At 42.2% G+C, this 18,959-nt stretch overlaps 2 protein-coding genes across 45 annotated transcripts in view; one reads left to right on the forward strand and one right to left on the reverse strand.

The window, feature by feature from the left end:
• The window catches only part of ZDHHC23 (zinc finger DHHC-type palmitoyltransferase 23), a 30,923-nt gene that overhangs the window by 1,047 nt on the left and 10,917 nt on the right, over positions 1-18,959 (forward strand). For 5 of the 35 annotated variants that reach the window (XM_063805180.1, XM_063805181.1, XM_063805172.1 and 2 more), the window contains 4 exons: positions 4,711-5,421; positions 7,322-7,489; positions 9,342-9,517; positions 11,696-13,955. In XM_063805180.1, coding sequence (XP_063661250.1) covers positions 4,711-5,421; positions 7,322-7,489; positions 9,342-9,517; positions 11,696-11,709 — 1,069 coding nt within the window. In that variant the 3' untranslated portion in view covers positions 11,710-13,955. Of the gene's footprint in view, positions 1-4,710; positions 5,422-7,321; positions 7,490-9,341; positions 13,956-18,959 lie in introns of those variants that run through there. The other 30 variants (XM_063805166.1, XM_063805168.1, XM_063805167.1 and 27 more) reach the window with 14 other exon arrangements.
• The window catches only part of CCDC191 (coiled-coil domain containing 191), a 91,883-nt gene continuing 88,035 nt past the window's right edge, over positions 15,112-18,959 (reverse strand). For all 10 annotated transcript variants that reach the window (XM_016941686.4, XM_063807018.1, XM_009446178.5 and 7 more), the window contains one exon: positions 15,112-16,335. In XM_016941686.4, the coding sequence (XP_016797175.1) occupies positions 16,137-16,335 (199 nt within the window). In that variant the 3' untranslated portion in view covers positions 15,112-16,136. The remainder of the gene's footprint in view (positions 16,336-18,959) is intronic.

The raw sequence follows: 18,959 nt of genomic DNA on the forward strand, positions 1-18,959 counted from the left end.
TAGCCACCCAGAATGCTAGAATTTGCTCTTGATTCTATTTCCAAGCATCTAAAATGAGAGTTGGCTTCTGTGTCAAGTGTGAGGATTTTAGAAAGATGGATTACGCAGTAGTGCACAGCTGTCTGTCTGCTCTGTTTTATAGGATATTATTTTTCGTTTAAAGAGAGATGAGGGAGAGAACAGGCAGTTTAAAGGGATAGTAGGCAAGTTAGTATAAAATAAAATGCAAGCCAGCAGAATCTGTAAGTTTAAAATGAACACAATAGTTCCAGAAAGTTCCTGCCTTCTCAGAGGTCTCAGCATTTAGAGACTGACTACTTGGGACTGGGTGGCACCTGACCACAGAGGGCCTTGTGGGTTGAAATTTCATTTTCCTGCTGTTAGTACTGGTCTTGCCCCTTGTTTCTGGGGAGGAACTCCAGCCAGAAGGCATGTATCTCCCCTGGATTCACAGTTTTCAGTGTGACCAGCAACACTGTCTTGATTGATCATACTGTATTTGGCTTTTATTTTCCAAGTGATGGAAATTACTATCCAAAAAGAGAATTTTTAACATCACTGAAAAAATTTGGTGTCGGACAGTGAATAATCTGGTTTTAATCCATTTTCTGAGTAATTATATATTTAAAAATCACTGTCAATGGAAGTCATAATGTGGGAAGGATAGGGATGTTGGAAACTTGCTTTTCCCATTAATAATTATTTCTGGTTAAAAAAGTCATTGCAACTGCCAATTTGTTGACTTAGAACTTGGTACATTAATACAGCCATGAAAAGCATTCCCTGGGGTCTGCAGTCTAGTACCAGCCTTGACTATTAAAAACCCAGTGAACCCTTTGTCATTCTTACTTGACAGTGTACTGTGTAGTCTTTTTTATGGATGTCTTTGAATATAGGTTCTTTAGATTTAGTCTGAAATCTATACTGAGAAAATAGAGCACTTTGCACTAATGAATGGAGAAATGATGCTGTTTCCATAACCACCATCACTCAAGACCGCAGCTCTTCCATTAACCTTGCTGACTCTTCCTCCCTCCTAGCCCTGGAGACCTGGGCTGTCCCCTGAGGCATCTCCTCTGCTCTCTCTGTACCCCTCTCCTCTGTGTTTCCACCGTGCCTGCCGCTCTGTATGATTCCCAATTAGTTATCTCCCACTCACCTCCAAGTTCTAGTCTTACCTTTAAAAATTGTCTAAAATCAAAGTTACCTTTCCTTAAACTCTACCTTTTCTTACTAGCCTGTCTTAATTTGTTCAGGCTGCTATGATAAAATAAATACCTGAGACTGGGTAATTTGTAAACAATATACATCTATTGCTCACAGTTCTAGAGGCTCAGAAATCCAAGATCAAGGCACTGGCAGATTCAGTGTCTGGTGAGGGCCCTTTTCCTCATAGATGACACCTTCTTGGTGTGTCATGACATGGCAGAAGGGGTGAATAAGCTCATAGGGCTCTATTATAAGGGCACACGTCTCATTCATGAGGGCTATGCCTTCATGACCTAATCACCTCCTTAAGGTCTCACCTCTGAATACTATTGCATTGGGAATGAGGTTTCAACATAATGAACTTTGGAGGGACACAGATACTTCCTGGCTCCCTAAAATTTATGTCCTTCTCACATGCAAAATACATTGATTTCATCCTAATGAATGAAGACTTTTCAATGAACTAAGACTTTTCAACCCCAAAAAGTCTTAGCTCATCCCAGTGTCAATTCAGAAGTCTAAGTCCAGAGTCTGGTCTGAATATCATCATCCAAATCAGATATGGATGAGTTTCAAGATACGATTCATCCTGAGACAAGTTCTCCACCTGTGAGCCTGTGAAATCAAACAAGTTAGGTGCTTCCACAATACGATGGTAGGACATGCATAGAATAGACATTCCCATTCCAAAAGGGAACAACAGGAAGAAAGGAGTGTTACTGACAGGTCCTAACCCAGTGGGGCAAACAATGTTAAGCCTTAATAAGGCTTGAGAATAATCTTGGACTTGATGTCCTGCCTTCTGGACACACTGGGTTGGCGGTTGGGCCCCCAAGGCTCTGGGGGTCCCTGCCACCACAGCTTTGTTGCACACAGCCCACACTGCAGCTCTCATGGGTTGGAGTTCCTACAGGTGCCTCCAGCTCTCCCAGGCTGGAGTTGTATGCTAGTGGCTCTACGGGGCTCTTGGGGGTGACCCTGTCCCCACAGCTCCAAGCAGGCATTGCCTCAGTGGGGTCTCTCTGTAGTGACCCCACCACAATGACAGCTCCACTGGGCAGTGCCCTAGTGGGGGCTCTCTGTGGTGGCCCCACCCCTGTGGCAGTCCTCTGCCTTGGCCCCGAGGCTCTCCAGGGCATCCTTTCAAGTCTAGGTGGAGGCAGCCAGGCCTCTACAGCTCCTACACTCTGGATGCCTGCAGCATTGGCACCCTGTGGATGCCACCAAGATTTACCACCTATGCCCTTCAGAGGGGTGGCCTCTATGGCATACCTAGGCCCAGTGGAGCCACACCTGGAGCTGCCATGGAGGGTGCACCAGAATGTAGGGAGCAGAGACTTCAGATGGCACTCAGCAGTACACCCTGAAGCCCCATGGGTGCCCTGGGCCCTCTTATGAAACTGTCTGCCCTCAAAGCCCTGGCACTTCAGGTTTGTGGTGGGAGCAGCAGCCCCAAGGATCTCCGAATGCCTTCAGGGTCCTTCCATTGTCTTGATGACTGGCACGGGGCTAATCCATACTGATCTCATCTACATCCTTGCTGTTCTCTCCCAAACATGCTTTCTCATTTGTTACAATATAGACAGGCTGAGAATTTTCCAAATCTTTGTTTTACTCCCCTTTTGATTATGAGTTTTGTCTTTAAATTATTTCTCTTTGGCCGGGCGCGGTGACTCACGCCTGTAATCCCAGCACTTTGGGAGGTCCAGGTGGGCAGATCACCTGAGGTCAGGAGTTCAAGACCAGCCTGACCAACACGGAGAAACCCCGTCTCTACTAAAAATACAAAATTAGCCAGGCGTGGTGGCGCATGCCTGTAATCCCAGCTACTCAGGAGGCTGAAGTAGGAGAATCGCTTGAACTCAGGAGGTGGAGGTTGCGGTGAGCTGAGATCGCACCATTGCACTCCAGCCTGGGCAACAAGAGCAAAACTCTGTCTCAAAAAAAAAAAAAAAATTTCTCTCTTGCATTTTACCCTAAGCATTTATGAGAAGCCATGCAGCACCCTGAACACTTTGCTTAGCGATTTCTACTGCCAAATATTCAGTTTAATCACTCTTGAGTTCTACTTTCTACCAAACAGTAGGACACAAACACAATTCCAGTGAGTTCTTTTTATAAGTGTCCAGGATCACCTTCTAATTTCCAATAACATGTTTGTCACTTCCATCTGAGATCTTATGAGAATGGCTTTTACTGTCCATGTTTCTGCGAGCCTTCTGTTCATTACCTCTTAGGGATTCTCGAAGATTGAGGCTTTCTCTGCAGCTCTCCTCTTCTGCCAGAATCACCCTTGACAGTTTGTTCAGATAGTCTAGGATTTTTCCCAGCATGCACTTCCACACTCTTCTAACCTCTACCCATTACCCGGTTCCACAGCTGCATCCACATTTTTAGATATCTGTTGTAGCAACATCCTACTTCTTAGTACCAATTTCTGTCCTAGTCTGTTCAGGCTGCTGTAACAAAATAACTTAGGCTGGGTAATTTATAAACAACAGATATTTATTGCTCACAGTTCTGGAGGCTGTGAAGTCCAAGATCAAGGCAGCAGCAGATTCAGTGTCTGGTGAGGTCTCCTCAGCTTCATAGACAGCACCTTCTTGATGTGTCCTCACATGGTGGAAGGAGCAAACAGGCTCCCTTGGATATTTTTTTTAGAGGCATTAATTCCACTCATCAGGGCTCTACTCTCATGACCTAATACCCTCCTAAAGGCCCCGTTTCTTAATACTCTTGCATTGGGGATTGGGTTTCAGCATATGAATTTTGGGGGCATAAACATTTAGAACATAGCATAGCCTAAGTGTGCAAAACAGTCAACCAATATCATTCCATTCACCAAGTTCAGTGATTTGACTCATACTAGTTTGATCTCCATTCTTCTCTATGTAGCCCTGTCCTTGTGGGACTAGTCTACTCCCTGGGCTCATGCCAGGTATGTGCTGCACACATTTCTTTCCACTGGAAGGCCTTCCTTACTCCCTCTCTATTCATACACATGCTAGCTGGACATCAAGGTTGAGCACAGATCCCACCTTTTCCACAAAGACCCCTCTGAAGACTCCACCCAGAAGTATTGATGCTAGTCTGAGCACTCCTTATAATGTTTGATCACAAGAGTTTATTGATTATTGCTGCTTTGTCACTTACCTAAGAGTTCTTAAATTCCCATGTTGTCCTCATAACTAGATTGTGATTTGTTTTGAGATTCTTATGACCGTACAGGTCATAAGATGTAAACATTACTTGCAGCATGTGTCTGTACCTATGTATTTGTTTAGGGGAGAAATAATCTTGACTTTAAGTTTTTAAACATCTTGTTCCTATTTTAAAAAATGACATGTGAATCTGAAAAGCTTAGTTTAGTAGTAAGGAAGTAAAATGCTTGGTCTTTGGTAGCTTTTATCGTTTATCCCACTGTTTGGCATTCAGTGTTCTGTAGCTTTTAATTCAACAAACCCACATGAAGTCCCTCCTCTTTGTGCTTTTTCTGAATAGATGGATTACATGTAAATCTTTACAGCCAGAGACTTGTGAAAGAATCATGGATACAATTTCTGATCGCCTCCGAATTCCTTGGCTTAGGGGAGCCAAAAAAGTGAACATCAGCATCATCCCTCCGCTTGTCCTGCTGCCTGTCTTCCTTCATGTGGCTTCCTGGCATTTCCTCCTGGGGGTGGTGGTTTTGACCTCCCTTCCTGTGCTGGCACTGTGGTACTACTACCTCACTCACAGAAGGAAAGAACAGACCCTGTTTTTCCTGAGCCTTGGACTGTTCTCTCTGGGCTACATGTACTATGTGTTCCTGCAGGAAGTGGTCCCCAAAGGGCGTGTGGGTCCCGTTCAGCTGGCGGTTCTTACCTGCGGGTTATTTCTGATACTCTTAGCCTTGCATAGAGCCAAGAAGAATCCAGGCTACCTCAGCAATCCAGCAAGCGGTGACAGATCTCTAAGCAGCAGCCAGCTGGAGTGCCTGAGCAGAAAAGGGCAGGAGAAGACCAAAGGGTTCCCTGGGGCAGACATGTCGGGTAGTCTCAACAATCGCACAACAAAGGATGACCCCAAGGGCTCTTCCAGGATGCCAGCTGGAAGCCCCACCAAAGCGAAGGAGGACTGGTGTGCCAAGTGCCAGCTGGTGCGACCAGCCCGGGCATGGCACTGCCGGATATGTGGCATCTGTGTGAGGAGAATGGATCATCATTGTGTCTGGTATGTTGGAAACATTTGGAGACTTGGAAAGTGTAAATTCATGTAAAACTCTAGTTACATTTTATCTTCCCTTGTGCTATCCCAAAATTTCTCTCCTTCCCAGCTTTACACCTTGTAGATATTTGTGGGTTGTTGTGATGTTCCCACTTAGTCATCAGTTTTTCGAGTTTCACAAATTTAGTTCCTTCAGTCATTTCCTGAAGGAGAATAACAGAAAACTTGTGGGGTTTTTTTTTTCTCAATTTTCTTTTGAATGACTCATTTATCTTTTCCTTTCTAATAGAGAAATATCTACAGTTGAATGATTTTTTAAAAAAGAATTGATCAGAAACAGTATAAGCATATTTCCCTGTGCTATTCCTTTTTAAACATAAAGCTCAAGAAAGTGTACCCCTATTTTTAGGTGACTCTTTTGTCCCCTTGCCATACATACTTAATCGTTTTTTATGCTACCGATGATTTCCACTTAACATTATTGAATCGAGGTCCCACCAGATAAACTCTCTATTTGATTATTTGCAGAGAAATGGGCTTTTGTACCTGCCAGTTGGCCAGTAACAAACGAAGGTACATAAGGCTCCGTAAAATATGAAGTGCAATGTTTAAAGATAATGTTGCAGCTTCACTAAATACATCTAAACTAAAGGGACTATAATTAATTCAGATATGAATGCTGTAAGTAGCATGTTTGCAGTTTATTGCTCTTCAGGCAGTCGTGATCAATGAATTCATGCTTTTCGTGTCTAGGATTCTGGTCCTGTAGTGTACCTCCTCCTCAGAAGGGGATGCAGGAGAGGGTGAGGGTGCAGAAAAGGCTGAGAGGCATTGGCGTGGGCCTCAAGTGCATGGCTCAAGTGCAGGGCAGCTCTTTTCTGGGTCCTTGTCTTTAGAAGTAAACAGGTGTTTTCATTTTTAGATGTTCTACTTCTGTGTCTTCACTTATTCGTGTGTGTGTGTGTGTGTGTGCCATTTACAAATGCTGGTTTGCAGAAGGCTCACCTAACAGCAGATATGTGCCCACTGGAGCATCCTGGCATGCAGTGGGTAGAAGGCACTCCCTCTACATCCTGCCCCACAAATGGCCATGACACAGAACTGTTTTTACCTGCCAAAGAGCCTGCATGTTATCAAGTTGTTCTTCCCCCTACGCTACGTTTCTAACCTCTTTGGATCTTTATATTACTCTTCATATATTTAACATGAATTTTCCCATACTATGTAATACTTCTGATTTAGCATTTTTAAGTTTTCATAATTCTATTTATCTCCCTTTCCTTAACATGGTGAGGACAATGTTAGATCTCCATAGCTGGGTAATATTGATATTTAGGAAGATTTGTTAGCCAGGTTCTGCTTTTTACTTAGTCTTGTCCTTAAACTGACGATATGATTCCACTTTGCGAAGAGCAGAGAATATAAGACTGCATTCCTCAGGGTGCAAGTTTTTAATTCCCTAAAATTGAAAAATAAGAGAACTTCTTAATAACTGGAATTTACATTTTCCCTATTTAAAACCTTGTCTTGGCTGGGCGCAGTGGCTCATGCCTGTAATCCCAACACTTTGGGAGGCTGAGGTGGGTGGATCATGAGGTCAGGAGTTCAAGACCAGCCTGGCCAACATGGTGAAACCCCATCTCTACTCAAAATACACAAATTAGCTGGGCATGGTGGCATGTGCCTGTAATCCCAGCTACTTGAGAGGCTGAGGCGGGAGAATTGCTTAACCGGGACCCGGGAGGCAGAGGTTGCAGTGAGCCAAGATCGCGCCATTGCACTTTAGCCTGAACTACAGAGCAAGACTCCGTCTCAAAAAAAATAAAGCTTTCATGTTTATTATGTAAGTTATATCAAGAACTCTTAAAAATGTGTTTGCTTTTTTATTTCTCTATGCTGTTTTGAGGATAAATAGCTGCGTTGGAGAATCAAATCATCAAGCATTTATACTTGCCCTTTTGATCTTCTTGCTCACCTCGGTGTATGGGATCACACTGACCTTGGACACCATTTGTAGAGATAGAAGTGTCTTCACAGCTCTTTTCTATTGTCCTGGAGTTTATGCAAATTACAGGTGAGCAGTGGGTACCACAGTATGGAGGCCCCCTGGGAAGTAATGGGTGTTGCCATTGACAGGGACTATTACTACTTGGTTAGGAGTTCTCAATCAAAACATAGGCCAGGCTATGGGAATGCTGGGTATCCCTGGAATTGCCAGCAAAATTGTGCATTGGTGATGTGTGTTTTTCAAGGGTGCTGTTAAAAGGATTGTTGACCTTTAAAAAGTGAAGAACTAGTTCTCTACAAACAGGACCAGGCCTAATCAGGGACTTTCCAGAGTCAAATGACCACTCATAGGCTCAAAGTCGCAACAGTGAAACAAAAACAATAAACAAAAACTAGCAGCCCCAGGGCACATATGTGCCTATTTTGTCATAACGATCAGAAACCTTCTCACTTTACTGCTGCTTTCTGATGTTTTTTAGTCCAATCTTAATTTACTGCTTCCGACCCTTTTGAGATGTGCTCGACATCTCTATAACCTTGCTTTTCTTTCTAACCTCTCTTGGTTTTTCCTGTTCTACTTTCTTTCTTTTTTTAATCACCACTGATGATTACTGTGATATGTAGGTCAAAATTTCCTTAGGCCCCTTTATAGATTGTGAAGATTTCCAGGCCATGGCAAAAGCTGGGATTCTTCCGCTTCGGCCTCAGCGCCCCCTCCCTGAATGCTGGGGCCCCCCTCTGCCCATGCTCTTTATTCCCTTCCCTTCATCATCCTCTCTGACATAAGTGCTCTGGGGTATCTATGGTTTGGCCCTTTTCTTTATTCTCACTCTTCATTTTCAGAACAATCCTTGCTTTCTTTACAAAGTATCCCTTTGTGGCATTTGTTTTTATTAGCCTGTGGACAGATCTCCCCATTGTCATCCTAGAACCAGACACCTGTGGGCATTATTAGAATAGATTGGTCTTCCTCAGATTAAGTTTCCTTCCTCACTGTGTGGAGAGTATCTCCAGCATGTGAATGAAATTCTCCGCTAACGCTGCAGGTGAGGCCTGTCCTGAAGCACAGCATGTCTGTGCACTCTCGGTGGGGAGGCGAGGGAACCGAGGAATACAGTCCTGCCATTGCTTCTCACCCTGCTCTGTGCAGGCGATTCACAGCACCTCATCTTTTTGGTTAGGTCCTTGGATTTAATAGTCTTTGAGGTCCCTTCAGCTTTTACAAATGAAGATTCTGAATGAACTTATTTCTAACTCTTAATTTGCGAATGTTGGAAAATCATCAAATGGCAGAGGCTAACTGGCAGCCTGTCTCATTAATGAGCCTGAGAGGAACTTCCCTACCTTGTGTGATTGTGTTGGGCTTTAGGAGGGTGAATTTGGAATGTCTCGGTGTTCCTACATCCAAGTAAGCACAGGGCTGCTGGGGTTGGGAGTCGTCCATCGTCTTTTCATTCCTCAGCATTGGACTGGAAAGAATGGAGATTAGTAACTTTAGCACTGTTCCTCGGCATCCACCTGCAGCTTCCTAGAAGACATTTATAGCAGTCCCTTGGTGCCTTTGTTTTCTCATGAGTTAGATGTAATTTACGAATTACTTGTTTATTTAACAAACAGGTGTTGAACGCTGTTATGTCAGGCAGCGTGCTGGGTGTGTGGAGGGTACAAAATGCAAAAAACAGTCCCTGCTATTCTAGTGTAATATACTAGAAAATAGGCACCAGTAATTATAGAATAAACACACACATTCTCCTACTTAAGCAGGTTATTGGCATTCTGAGTATCTTCCAGTTCGGAGGGTTGGGGAAGATGCCAGAGTCTTTAGTAATAAGTAAAAAAATGTGTAAAACGTGAGAATGATGACAGTTTTCTGAATTTGACAAAAACGGCAGCCCTGACAGCCTTTTTCCCTCTCCCAGCTCGGCTCTGTCCTTCACCTGCGTGTGGTACTCTGTGATCATCACAGCAGGCATGGCCTACATCTTCCTGATCCAGCTGATCAACATCAGCTACAATGTGACTGAGCGGGAAGTCCAGCAGGCCCTCCGACAGAAGACTGGGCGCCGGCTCCTCTGCGGGCTCATCGTGGACACAGGCCAGTACAATAGGGGCTTCCTGCGGAACTGGCACCAGTTCTCCACCCTGGGCACACGTGCATTCCACCACCCTGCCGAGGACATTGTCTGAAGTGCCTTCTATGTGGCTCTCTGAGGGATGATGGCTCCTCCTTCCGTCTCCCTTCCATTTTACACTTCAGTGTCCATTTCTATCCCCAGTTTCTTAAAGGCATTATAGGGCCATGCTCAGGTTTAGAGACTGGAGTGGGAAGAAGTTAATTTTTCTGACACCACAACTTAAGAGACTTTTATACTGAGGCAGTAAAAGTAGAGCCATTCCTTTCCAGTCACCTTTTTAATTGACTCAGTTGCCTGAACTTGAGAAGGATGTGGATTGCTAATGCACAAATTGATAGAAGCAATTCCCATCCATTAGTGTGGGGGAAAGAGTGTTGGATTAGGATAGTTTCTAGTCCCTCTTTCGATTCTTAATAGCCATGTGACCCCTAGCTGAGTCACTTTCCCAAGTCTCAGGGTCATCTGCAAAGTGGGGTACTGATGCCTGCCCTGGCTACCTCACAGAGCCGTCATGAGGGTCACGTGAGGGAAGATGGATGTGGAAAGCACTAAAAAACAACTCAAGCGCCATGGAAATACAAAGTATTAGGAAAATATGATGGAAGAAAAACGTTTATAGTCTAGAATATTGAAGCCAATATTATTAGGGTAATCAGTTTTCAGCATATACCTTGTTGTACAGTTATGAGAATTTCTCCTTCTTATTAGACATGAACTACTCAAACAGAGAAGATGACCAGATGGATTGATGCTAAGTTGTCTGATCTTGAAAAGACAGTTGACAACAGTTATAAAGATAATTATTGCTAGTGTAACGTAGTGTGGCCACGAGTTTAGGTGATGAGTTCTTCTATTTATTTTTTATAAATTCTGCTTGGGTTTCTTATAAATAACTCCAACAGGCATTCATGTGTTTTTCCTCTTCCCATGTTTCACCAGGTAAGGTGCTAGCACACTTGTGACTGTGGCTGGAAGAGGAGAACAGACACTCCTGTGGGGATGCTTTACTCTCTTTTCTGGTAGGAAGGCTGAGTAACATCAAGGGCTCGATTATTTTCTTCATGTATTTCAAATGCTGTCAGTTATAGCACTAAATTGTGAAAATCAGCCTTCTGGCATTCACATTATTCCGGTATGAACTTTGAGGAGTTGAGTGACATCTTCCCACTTAACTTGCACATTAATTCTCAATTACCCCTCCCTAAATAACAGTATCTCACTAAGAGAGAAGAAACAGGGTATATGTGGTTTCCACTATTGATGGATTACTGTTCTTCCCTGGCTCTTCCGACAATAACAAGTTGTTTCTTTAATCATATCTTAAAACCGAAAATGTATAAAAGATTAAATATTTATGTACAATGGGTTGTTCTACTATAGAATTAAGATGAGGGAATTTCAGATGAGGAAAATACCCTTTTGAAATGTTGGTTTTGAACATGTACTGTTGTGCAATCCCAAAGATAATTCATGACTCCTTAAATTTGCCTTGGCTTATAGCTTAATATAGGGAAAATATTGCCAGCGTTTTCAGTCATTCTGTGCATGCTGCTTTAAGCAAGAGATTTATATTTGTTGAGAGGAAATATTGCTACTTCCTGCACTTCCACCCTCTGCAGCCGGCACCATCCCTACTGTTGGCATTAATTGGAGCTGTCCTTAAGATGGTCACCATATTCTTATTCAGGCTGTTGTCATTTTCCCCAGAGATGGTTTGTTTAACGAATGATAGGCTCTGTGCCTGGGGATGTTAGCAGACTCTGGGGTTTGTACAGTGATGCCTTCTCCCTGGCCCAGAGCTGAATATTCATCTAGAATTAAAGTTGGATTTGATATAACAAATTTCTTTCTATACAGGTTTTAGATAAGAGAGATAGTAATAATGTCAAGGATAGCCTGTGTGGGCAGAAATTGGTAGTCGTGCTTTTGAATGTCAGCTGTAGAGCCAACTCTGATTATCTAGCCATTGATCATACAAATTGATAGAAACATTAGTCAGTAATTTTAGCTTCTTGCCAAATTGTTCACAACATCTAAATGTAATGTGATGTGATGAAGATAAGTAGTACAAAGAGACCAGAATAATTTGGGAGAATTAGGAATGATGACAATTTTTTTTAACAACTTACCTCTAATAGGGTTACTTGGATGAGCCAACTCAGCTTCCTTCCCATGGATAGGAAGGGACTCTGTGTATTATTCAGGTTTATTGGCACGAAGATACTTGTTTTAAGTTCCTTGAGAACCCATGATGGACAGTTGACAGAATGCTTAAACCTGTCAAAAGATCAGTGATTTTGTGTGGGAAAAGCCTTCCCAGGAGTCTGTACCGAAAGGAGCAGCAAACAAGGGGTTAATCCATGAGCAGTGTTCTGTAGGCTCTGTGACATCTTTGGTTTATAGGATTTTGGAGCCTTTTATGATCTGGAACTATTTGAGGGGTTTCATTATAGGCCTTGGTTCTCTCCAGGGGCCAGATGAGTTTATTGTGGAATCTTTGAAAGGACAAGGCCTCTGTGAATGAATCAGTCCCAGGGAAGCATTTGGTGGTGGCGGCAGTGGAGGATTGCCCGGTGAACCTATAAATCAGCAGTCTCTTGGGCAGAGGAGCAAGCCCCTCGAACATGATTTCAAACAAGCAGGTCCTCTTCTCTCATCTCACGTCCTTAGTCTCTGTTAACGAACATACTGGATGTGGAGTTTAATAAATTACCTATCATCTGGCCACTTAGATTATTATCACACCACTGTGGACTGTTCCTGGGGGGAGAAGAACAGACCGATTTGAAAGATTCAAGGGAGAAAGATTAAGGATCAGGATTGCATGAAAGAAGAAAATCCTTCAATATTTAAAATGTTTCTTACAATACCCACGGAGCACTTTTATGGTTCCAGCCGAGCGTTCCTGAAATGAACTGACCATTAACAGCGCCTCTTTGATAGGTTACCCTGATGCTGCTAAAGTAAAGCCTTAAGTGTGTTTTTGGGACAACGTGCTGCTTATTCCACCTCAGCCACATATGTGTTTGTGTTTAGGATATTGTAAATCTTTGCTAAGTAGTGTTTTCCTTGGTGAATGAAGTCATTGTTGTCTTCAAGTGTACCATCTGCCTAGCAAAAAATTGCTACAAACTTTCTCTTATGCAATAGTCCTTGGTACTTCTAATATTTTTAGCAAGAGACAATTTTCTGTACTAGAATCTTCCACTGCCAGAAAACACAGTGCCAGTAAGGTTCTACATACCACTGACCATCTGCTTAATAGACATGTATTTCCTTTGAGTAGGACATTAGCTTTTGATTATAAAGCTCAACTAGTATAAGCAAAAATATAACATCTAGAAGCACAGTTTTAGCCAGGATGTTTAAAAATTACAGTTTTGTGAGACTTAAGGGTCTTTTTAACCTAGGTAAGTTTATATGACCTAACTTAATTGTAGCCATATTCTGGTACCTTCCATTTTGAAAAGTAGAGGTTGCTTAAGCAAGCAATGGATAATAAGAGACTTTTCCTGAGGCACCTGTTTGGAATCTGGTTTTCTCAGCGGCAGCTTGACATGTGCACCCTTTTGTATTAAACACTGCAAGGGTGATGCAGGGGAGCAGGAAAGCCATGCTAAACTCACTACTGAGTACGATTCAGTATGTTCCTGTGGATGTTTGCTGTGACTAATATAAATTTCTTGCAGAATCAGCTACACTTAATTATGTTGCTGATAGACAAGCATCCACGCTTCAGCTGGCACTAAGTGTTTTCATTGTAGGATCAGCAGCAGGTTAAAGACTGAATGGTTAGTGAAGACAAATGTCTTAAGAGGCTGCGATGTCTAGGTTGGGCTTGTGACTTATTAGTGGCCTAGCCTTCTTGATGGCACCTTGAAAGTGAACTTCTAGAAATCGACATTTAAAAGGCAAAGCTTTAAAAGCAGAGCTAGTCTATTCTAGTTACTGATGCAACTAAAATTCTGTATTTCTTAAGATGGAGCCACTGACGAGATGTCACAGTATAGAGCCTGCAGTCTCAACTCATTGTGATCCTAATGGTCTGGGTGATTGGATGGTTTGAGTTGTTAGGGATTTTGAGTTTTTCATTTTATTGCATATCTGGGTTGGATGTTAGACTAAAGGAAACCCAGGAATATTTACCTGGTGTTACATTTAATATTTAATGTAACTGGTCTAGCAACATTAAGGGGGATTTCTGAAGCCAACTCCGGAGGCTGTGGGCTGCACATTTTGCACTGTTTTTATATACTTGTATTCATATCCTCTTATCACCTCAGACTCAGACACAAGGCCTTTTACATGGAAATTTTACAAATTACTGCCATTTATGTAAAATAACGTCCTGTGACCAAGTTGTTTAAATGGAAAATAAAGTGCTTTCTTTAAGGAAAATAGCTGGTGTTTCTTGGAGTGTCTCCTGAAGTCTTCTGATTTCCGAAAACCCTGCATTATACCTGTGCTGCCTCTGTGGCTCCCTCGATGTCTCTATCCTGTGGCCCTGTCCCTAGCCCTAAACTGTTACGTTCCCGGTGGCAATTTCTCCAGTTTTGTGGGTCAGGGATACTGCTTGTTGGAGCATTATGTTAACAGTAACATTTTGAAACATACTTTCATGATAGTCCAGCAAAAAACAGCATCAAAACTATTTCCATTGTATCTCTTTAGAAGGCTCTGTATTCGGTAAAAAGTCTAGCTGGCACCATCGGAATATGGGCTGCTAAAGACTCAATTTCTAGTTGATGTTTGAGGTGAGGCAAAAATAAAGCTAAGACAGAAAACTTAAGCTTTGTGGGATTTATTTATGCGCCTGGCATGTTGACTTAAGGAACTCAACCTTATGTACAGGCTTGGCATTTAAAGAAAACTGGTGGCTGGGTGTGGTGGCTCACGCCTGTAATCTCAGCACTTTGGGAGGCTGAGAGGATCACTTGAGCCCAGGAGTTCAAGACTAGCCTGGGCAACATGGCGAAACTCCATCTCTACCAAAAAAAAAAAAAAAAAAAAAGTTAGCTGGGCATGTAATCCCAGCTATCTGAGAGGCTGAGGTGGGAGGATCACCTGAGTCTGAGAGGTCCAGGATTCAGTGAGCCATAGTCAGGCCACTGTACCTCCAGCCTGAAGTACAGTGACAGAGTGAGACCCTGTCTCAAAACAAAACACAAAACAAACAAAATAATAAAATTGGTATTTCATTTCCGGGTGCTAATATCAGCCAGTATTTTGTAAATGTACTGTAGTTAGGTTTAAACTGTTAGTGATTTTGATGGAAAATGATGTATTATGAATTACTTTTAGTTACATTTTCTTTAGTGGCCATTCATCTTGAAAAACACAGGTTTTTTTTTTTTTTTTTTTTTTTTTAATGACAACTGTATAATCCTATTAAAGGAAAAGCTGTGTGGGAACAGCCATGTCGTAGAAGAAATAAAGTTCAATTCAAGGTGTTTGGTCATATCACACATCCTCCGTGATAAAAGTATCTTAAGTCATGTAGCAGGTGGTACAGCTAGATATCCTTTCTAGGAAGTACGAGACAGTAACAAGAACATTCACTTAAAAAACCACAGAATTTTATTTTGTCAACTCAAATTTTCAGCACACCAAATAAGAGTAATCATCTCAGGACTGCACAGGACTTTCTCATTTTACCATATGCATTTATGGACTGCTTGAATTTGTTATATAATAAATGTGTATTTTATAATGAAAAATTATTATTCTAGCAGGTAATTCTCTAACACAATTCATAGAAGAGAGCATTTTATCAGTCTTTATAGCACCTTAAAGATGAAAACATTCTTTGAATTCAAGATAGGTATCTCAATATCTAGATCAAACTGAGCTGAGTACTAGAAGACAAATTGAGTGTATTATTCAGCAGTTGCAGTTGGGAGCATGAACAGATAATTTAATGAATTGCTGGACTGTCATGATAGAGTTATTACCTTTCGGAATGTCCTTCATGCTTATTAAGGTGCACGGAAGAGAAGCATCTCCGGTGCCTCAGTTTCTCTGAAATCAGGATAAGCTGCTGTCCTCTGCAGCAGCTGTGTAGAGAACCTTTTCATACGTGGTCTGCCTTCAGGGGTGGTGAAAGTGGACGAGGTCTGGTGGGGTGCGTGTCACTGATGCTACTGCACTAGAAGGCTGAGTGCCTTGGCCGCCCTTCCTTTCCGAGCACTCACCCCTGTTTATTTCTGTTTCATTAAGGTCACATCAGCAACTCCTGTCGAGCTATACGGACACATTTTCTTCACAGGCTCAGTCAGGCAAACACTTGTCCTTTTTAAAGTTTACTATGCTAAAAATATATAGGATATATTTGAACAGAGGATCTCTAGAATGTTCCTTTGGATGATCCCACTGTGATAAATGCTATAGTGAATGACTAGCAATCCAGGAAAAGTCAAAGAAGGGAATAAAAATTCTCAAAAGAATTCCTTTGATCTAAGAAGTAGCTCGTAGAGAATAAACCAGGTGTATGTATGTATGTGTGTGGGTGGGTGGAGATAACACACATACAGACTAGTCGAGCTTCCTGTCCTAAATATTACACTAATCTGGCTCATTCGTTCACCAAAGACTTGTCTTACTCAAGGACCAAGTATCTGATTGCTGATATAGCTCGTGGTACCTTCCAGGTACCTGGAAGTCTGGAAGAATTTCAACTACCTTCCTACGAAGTTGCTGTCGCCTTTCTTCTTTTACTCTTTCCTCTTTCATAAATTTTACAAACTTCTTCCATGTCCGAAGTGTGATCCAGAGGATCCTCCTTTAAGAATAAAGAAGGAAAAAAGTGAAATGTTGAGAAAAAGTTGGCTTTCCATCTGTAGCACATTAAGAACTTTATAAAAATAATTCTTATGTTAATAAAATGCTGTATAAAAGGTGTGGAAATCACAATCGGGATTATGACAGTGTGAAATGCTGTGAAAAAAATAAGGCAACAAAAGGGAATGAGAGTGACTGATAGGTTATTTTTATTTTTATTTTATTTTATTTATTTTCTTTGAGGCAAGAGTCTTGCTCTGTTGCCCAGGCTAGAGTGCAGTGGTGCAATCTCGGCTCACTGCAACCTCTGCCTCCTGGGTTCAAACGATTCTTGTGCCTCAGCCTCCCAAGTAGCTGGGATTACAGGTGCCTGCCACCATGCCTGGCTAATTTTTTTTTGTATTTTTATTGGAGACAGGGTTTCACCATGTTGGCCAGGCTGGTCTTGAACTCCTGGCCTCAAGTGATCTGCCTGCCTTGGCCTCCCAAAGTGCTGGGATTACAGGTGTGGGCCACTGTGCCTGGCCAGTTATTTTTATTTTTGATTGAGTGGTGAAGGAAACTGAGGAGGTGACATTTGAGCAGAGCACCAAATGGCTTCCAGTAACCCAAGCTATGAGGCACACTCCTGAGTTGATCTGATTACAGCATACATATTGTACCCATGCCAGGACCAGTGATGCTGGCAAGGGATCCAGAAACCACAACCCTCAACGCAAAAATGATGGAAAATTGCGTGCAGAATGTGCCAAAGTTACAGGCATTGAGGCCTCAGTGCATAGACATATTTTAAAAGCCTGCTGGTAACCTGACCTCCAACAGCAGCAATAACAACAAAGAACCAGTCTTGAATATCAGTTGAGAAAAAATACCCTAACATCAGGTTCTGGAAACATGGTATGGAAGACTGTTTAAGCGAGTGTCTCTGCTGTCACAGGGAAGCATGCAATGGCCTTTTAGGATTTATTAGTGTCCACCACAGCTGAACACTAGGGGCATCAAGGTAAGCCAGGTACCGTCTGCCCCGGGAGAGGCTGAAACAGATGACCAGAGTTTCCATACAGTGGGAAGGTACAGCAGTGGAGAGCAGCACAGAGGACTGCCCAGTCTGGTGGTGAGGAGAAGACCTTTTTGAAGATGATGTCTGAACTGAATTCAGGCAAAGAAAAGGCTTTCCTAGAGGAGAGCACATCTTGAGTAAAGGCAAAGAAGCGAGAATAGCATGCCGTGGTGTGTGTGTGGAGTTACAGTGTTGAAGTGCAGAGTAGTTAAGCTTATATTTTCACAACTATAGGCAGAGATGGGATTTGTTCTTGCCTCTTGACCATCTGAGGAAGTCCCAGAATGCACATCAGTCCTCATTAATTTTATGGCTGTTGGTTAATATTTTTGATAATGCTGATTTTTGTTGGTGGAGGTACTGCTTTAAAAAAAGGCATGGCTGGGTGCGGTGGGTCACACCTGTAATCCCAGCACTTTGGGAGGTTGAGGTGGGTGACTCATTTGAGGTCAGGAGTTCAAGACTAGCCTGGCCAACATGGTGAAACCCCATCTCTACTAAAAATACAAAAATTAGCCCGGCATGGTGGCAGGCACCTGTAATCCCAGCTACTTGGGAGGCTGAGGCACGAGAATCACTTGAACCTGGGAGGTGGAGGTTGCAGTGAGCCGAGATCAAGCCACGGCATTCCAGCCTGGGTAACAGAGTGAGACTCTGTCTCAAAAAAAAAAAAAAAAAAAAAAAAAAAAGAGAAAAAGAAAAAGGCTCCAAGGAATGGATTTACTTCATTGCTTGCTTTTATCCATTCAGTCCACCATTTACAGCTTCCTGTGCTCGGCTGTGGGCACACTCCCAGTCCTTGACCCTGTCTCCCATTCTCAGCCATTCACATCTCTCTTTTGGCTACACTCCTGTTCTCTGACTTCTGCATTTTAGCTCCTGCTGTTCTACCCTAACTGAAAAATGTTCTCCCCTTTGGGTGAAATCTTCCTAGATCATCCTTGCCTACATTTCTCTTTCTTTCCCTGAACTCCTAAAACATATTCATGATCACTGGTTTGGCACTTATTTATAGCCTATCTATAGCTATCTTTTTATAATATTTTTATTGATACATAATATACATATTTTGGGGGTACATGTGGTAATTTTATACATTCATATAATGTGTAAAGATCAAATCAGGGTATTTGGGATATCCATCACCTTAAATATTTATCTTTTATTTACCATGGGGACATTCAAGTTATTCTCTTCTGGTTATTTTGAAATGCACAATAGGTTATTATTAACTATAGTCATCCTACTGATCTATTGAACATTAGGCCTTATTGCTTCTATCTAACTGTATATTGTACCCATTAATCAACCTCTCTTCATCCACCTCCCAACCTCTACCCTTTCCAGCCTCTGGTAACCACCAATGTATTCTCTATCTTCATGAGATTCACATTTTTTAGCTCTCCCACATGAGTAAGAACATGTGGTATTTGTCTTTCTGTGCTTGACTTATTTCACTTAACACAGTGACCTCCAGTTCTATCCATGTTGCTGCAAATGACAGGATTTCATTCTTTTTCATTACTAATATTCCATTTTGTGTATACACCATATTTTCTTTATGC

The sequence above is a fragment of the Pan troglodytes genome, chromosome 2 (genome assembly GCF_028858775.2).
Source record: "Pan troglodytes isolate AG18354 chromosome 2, NHGRI_mPanTro3-v2.0_pri, whole genome shotgun sequence".
NCBI classification, from domain to species: domain Eukaryota; kingdom Metazoa; phylum Chordata; class Mammalia; order Primates; family Hominidae; genus Pan; species Pan troglodytes.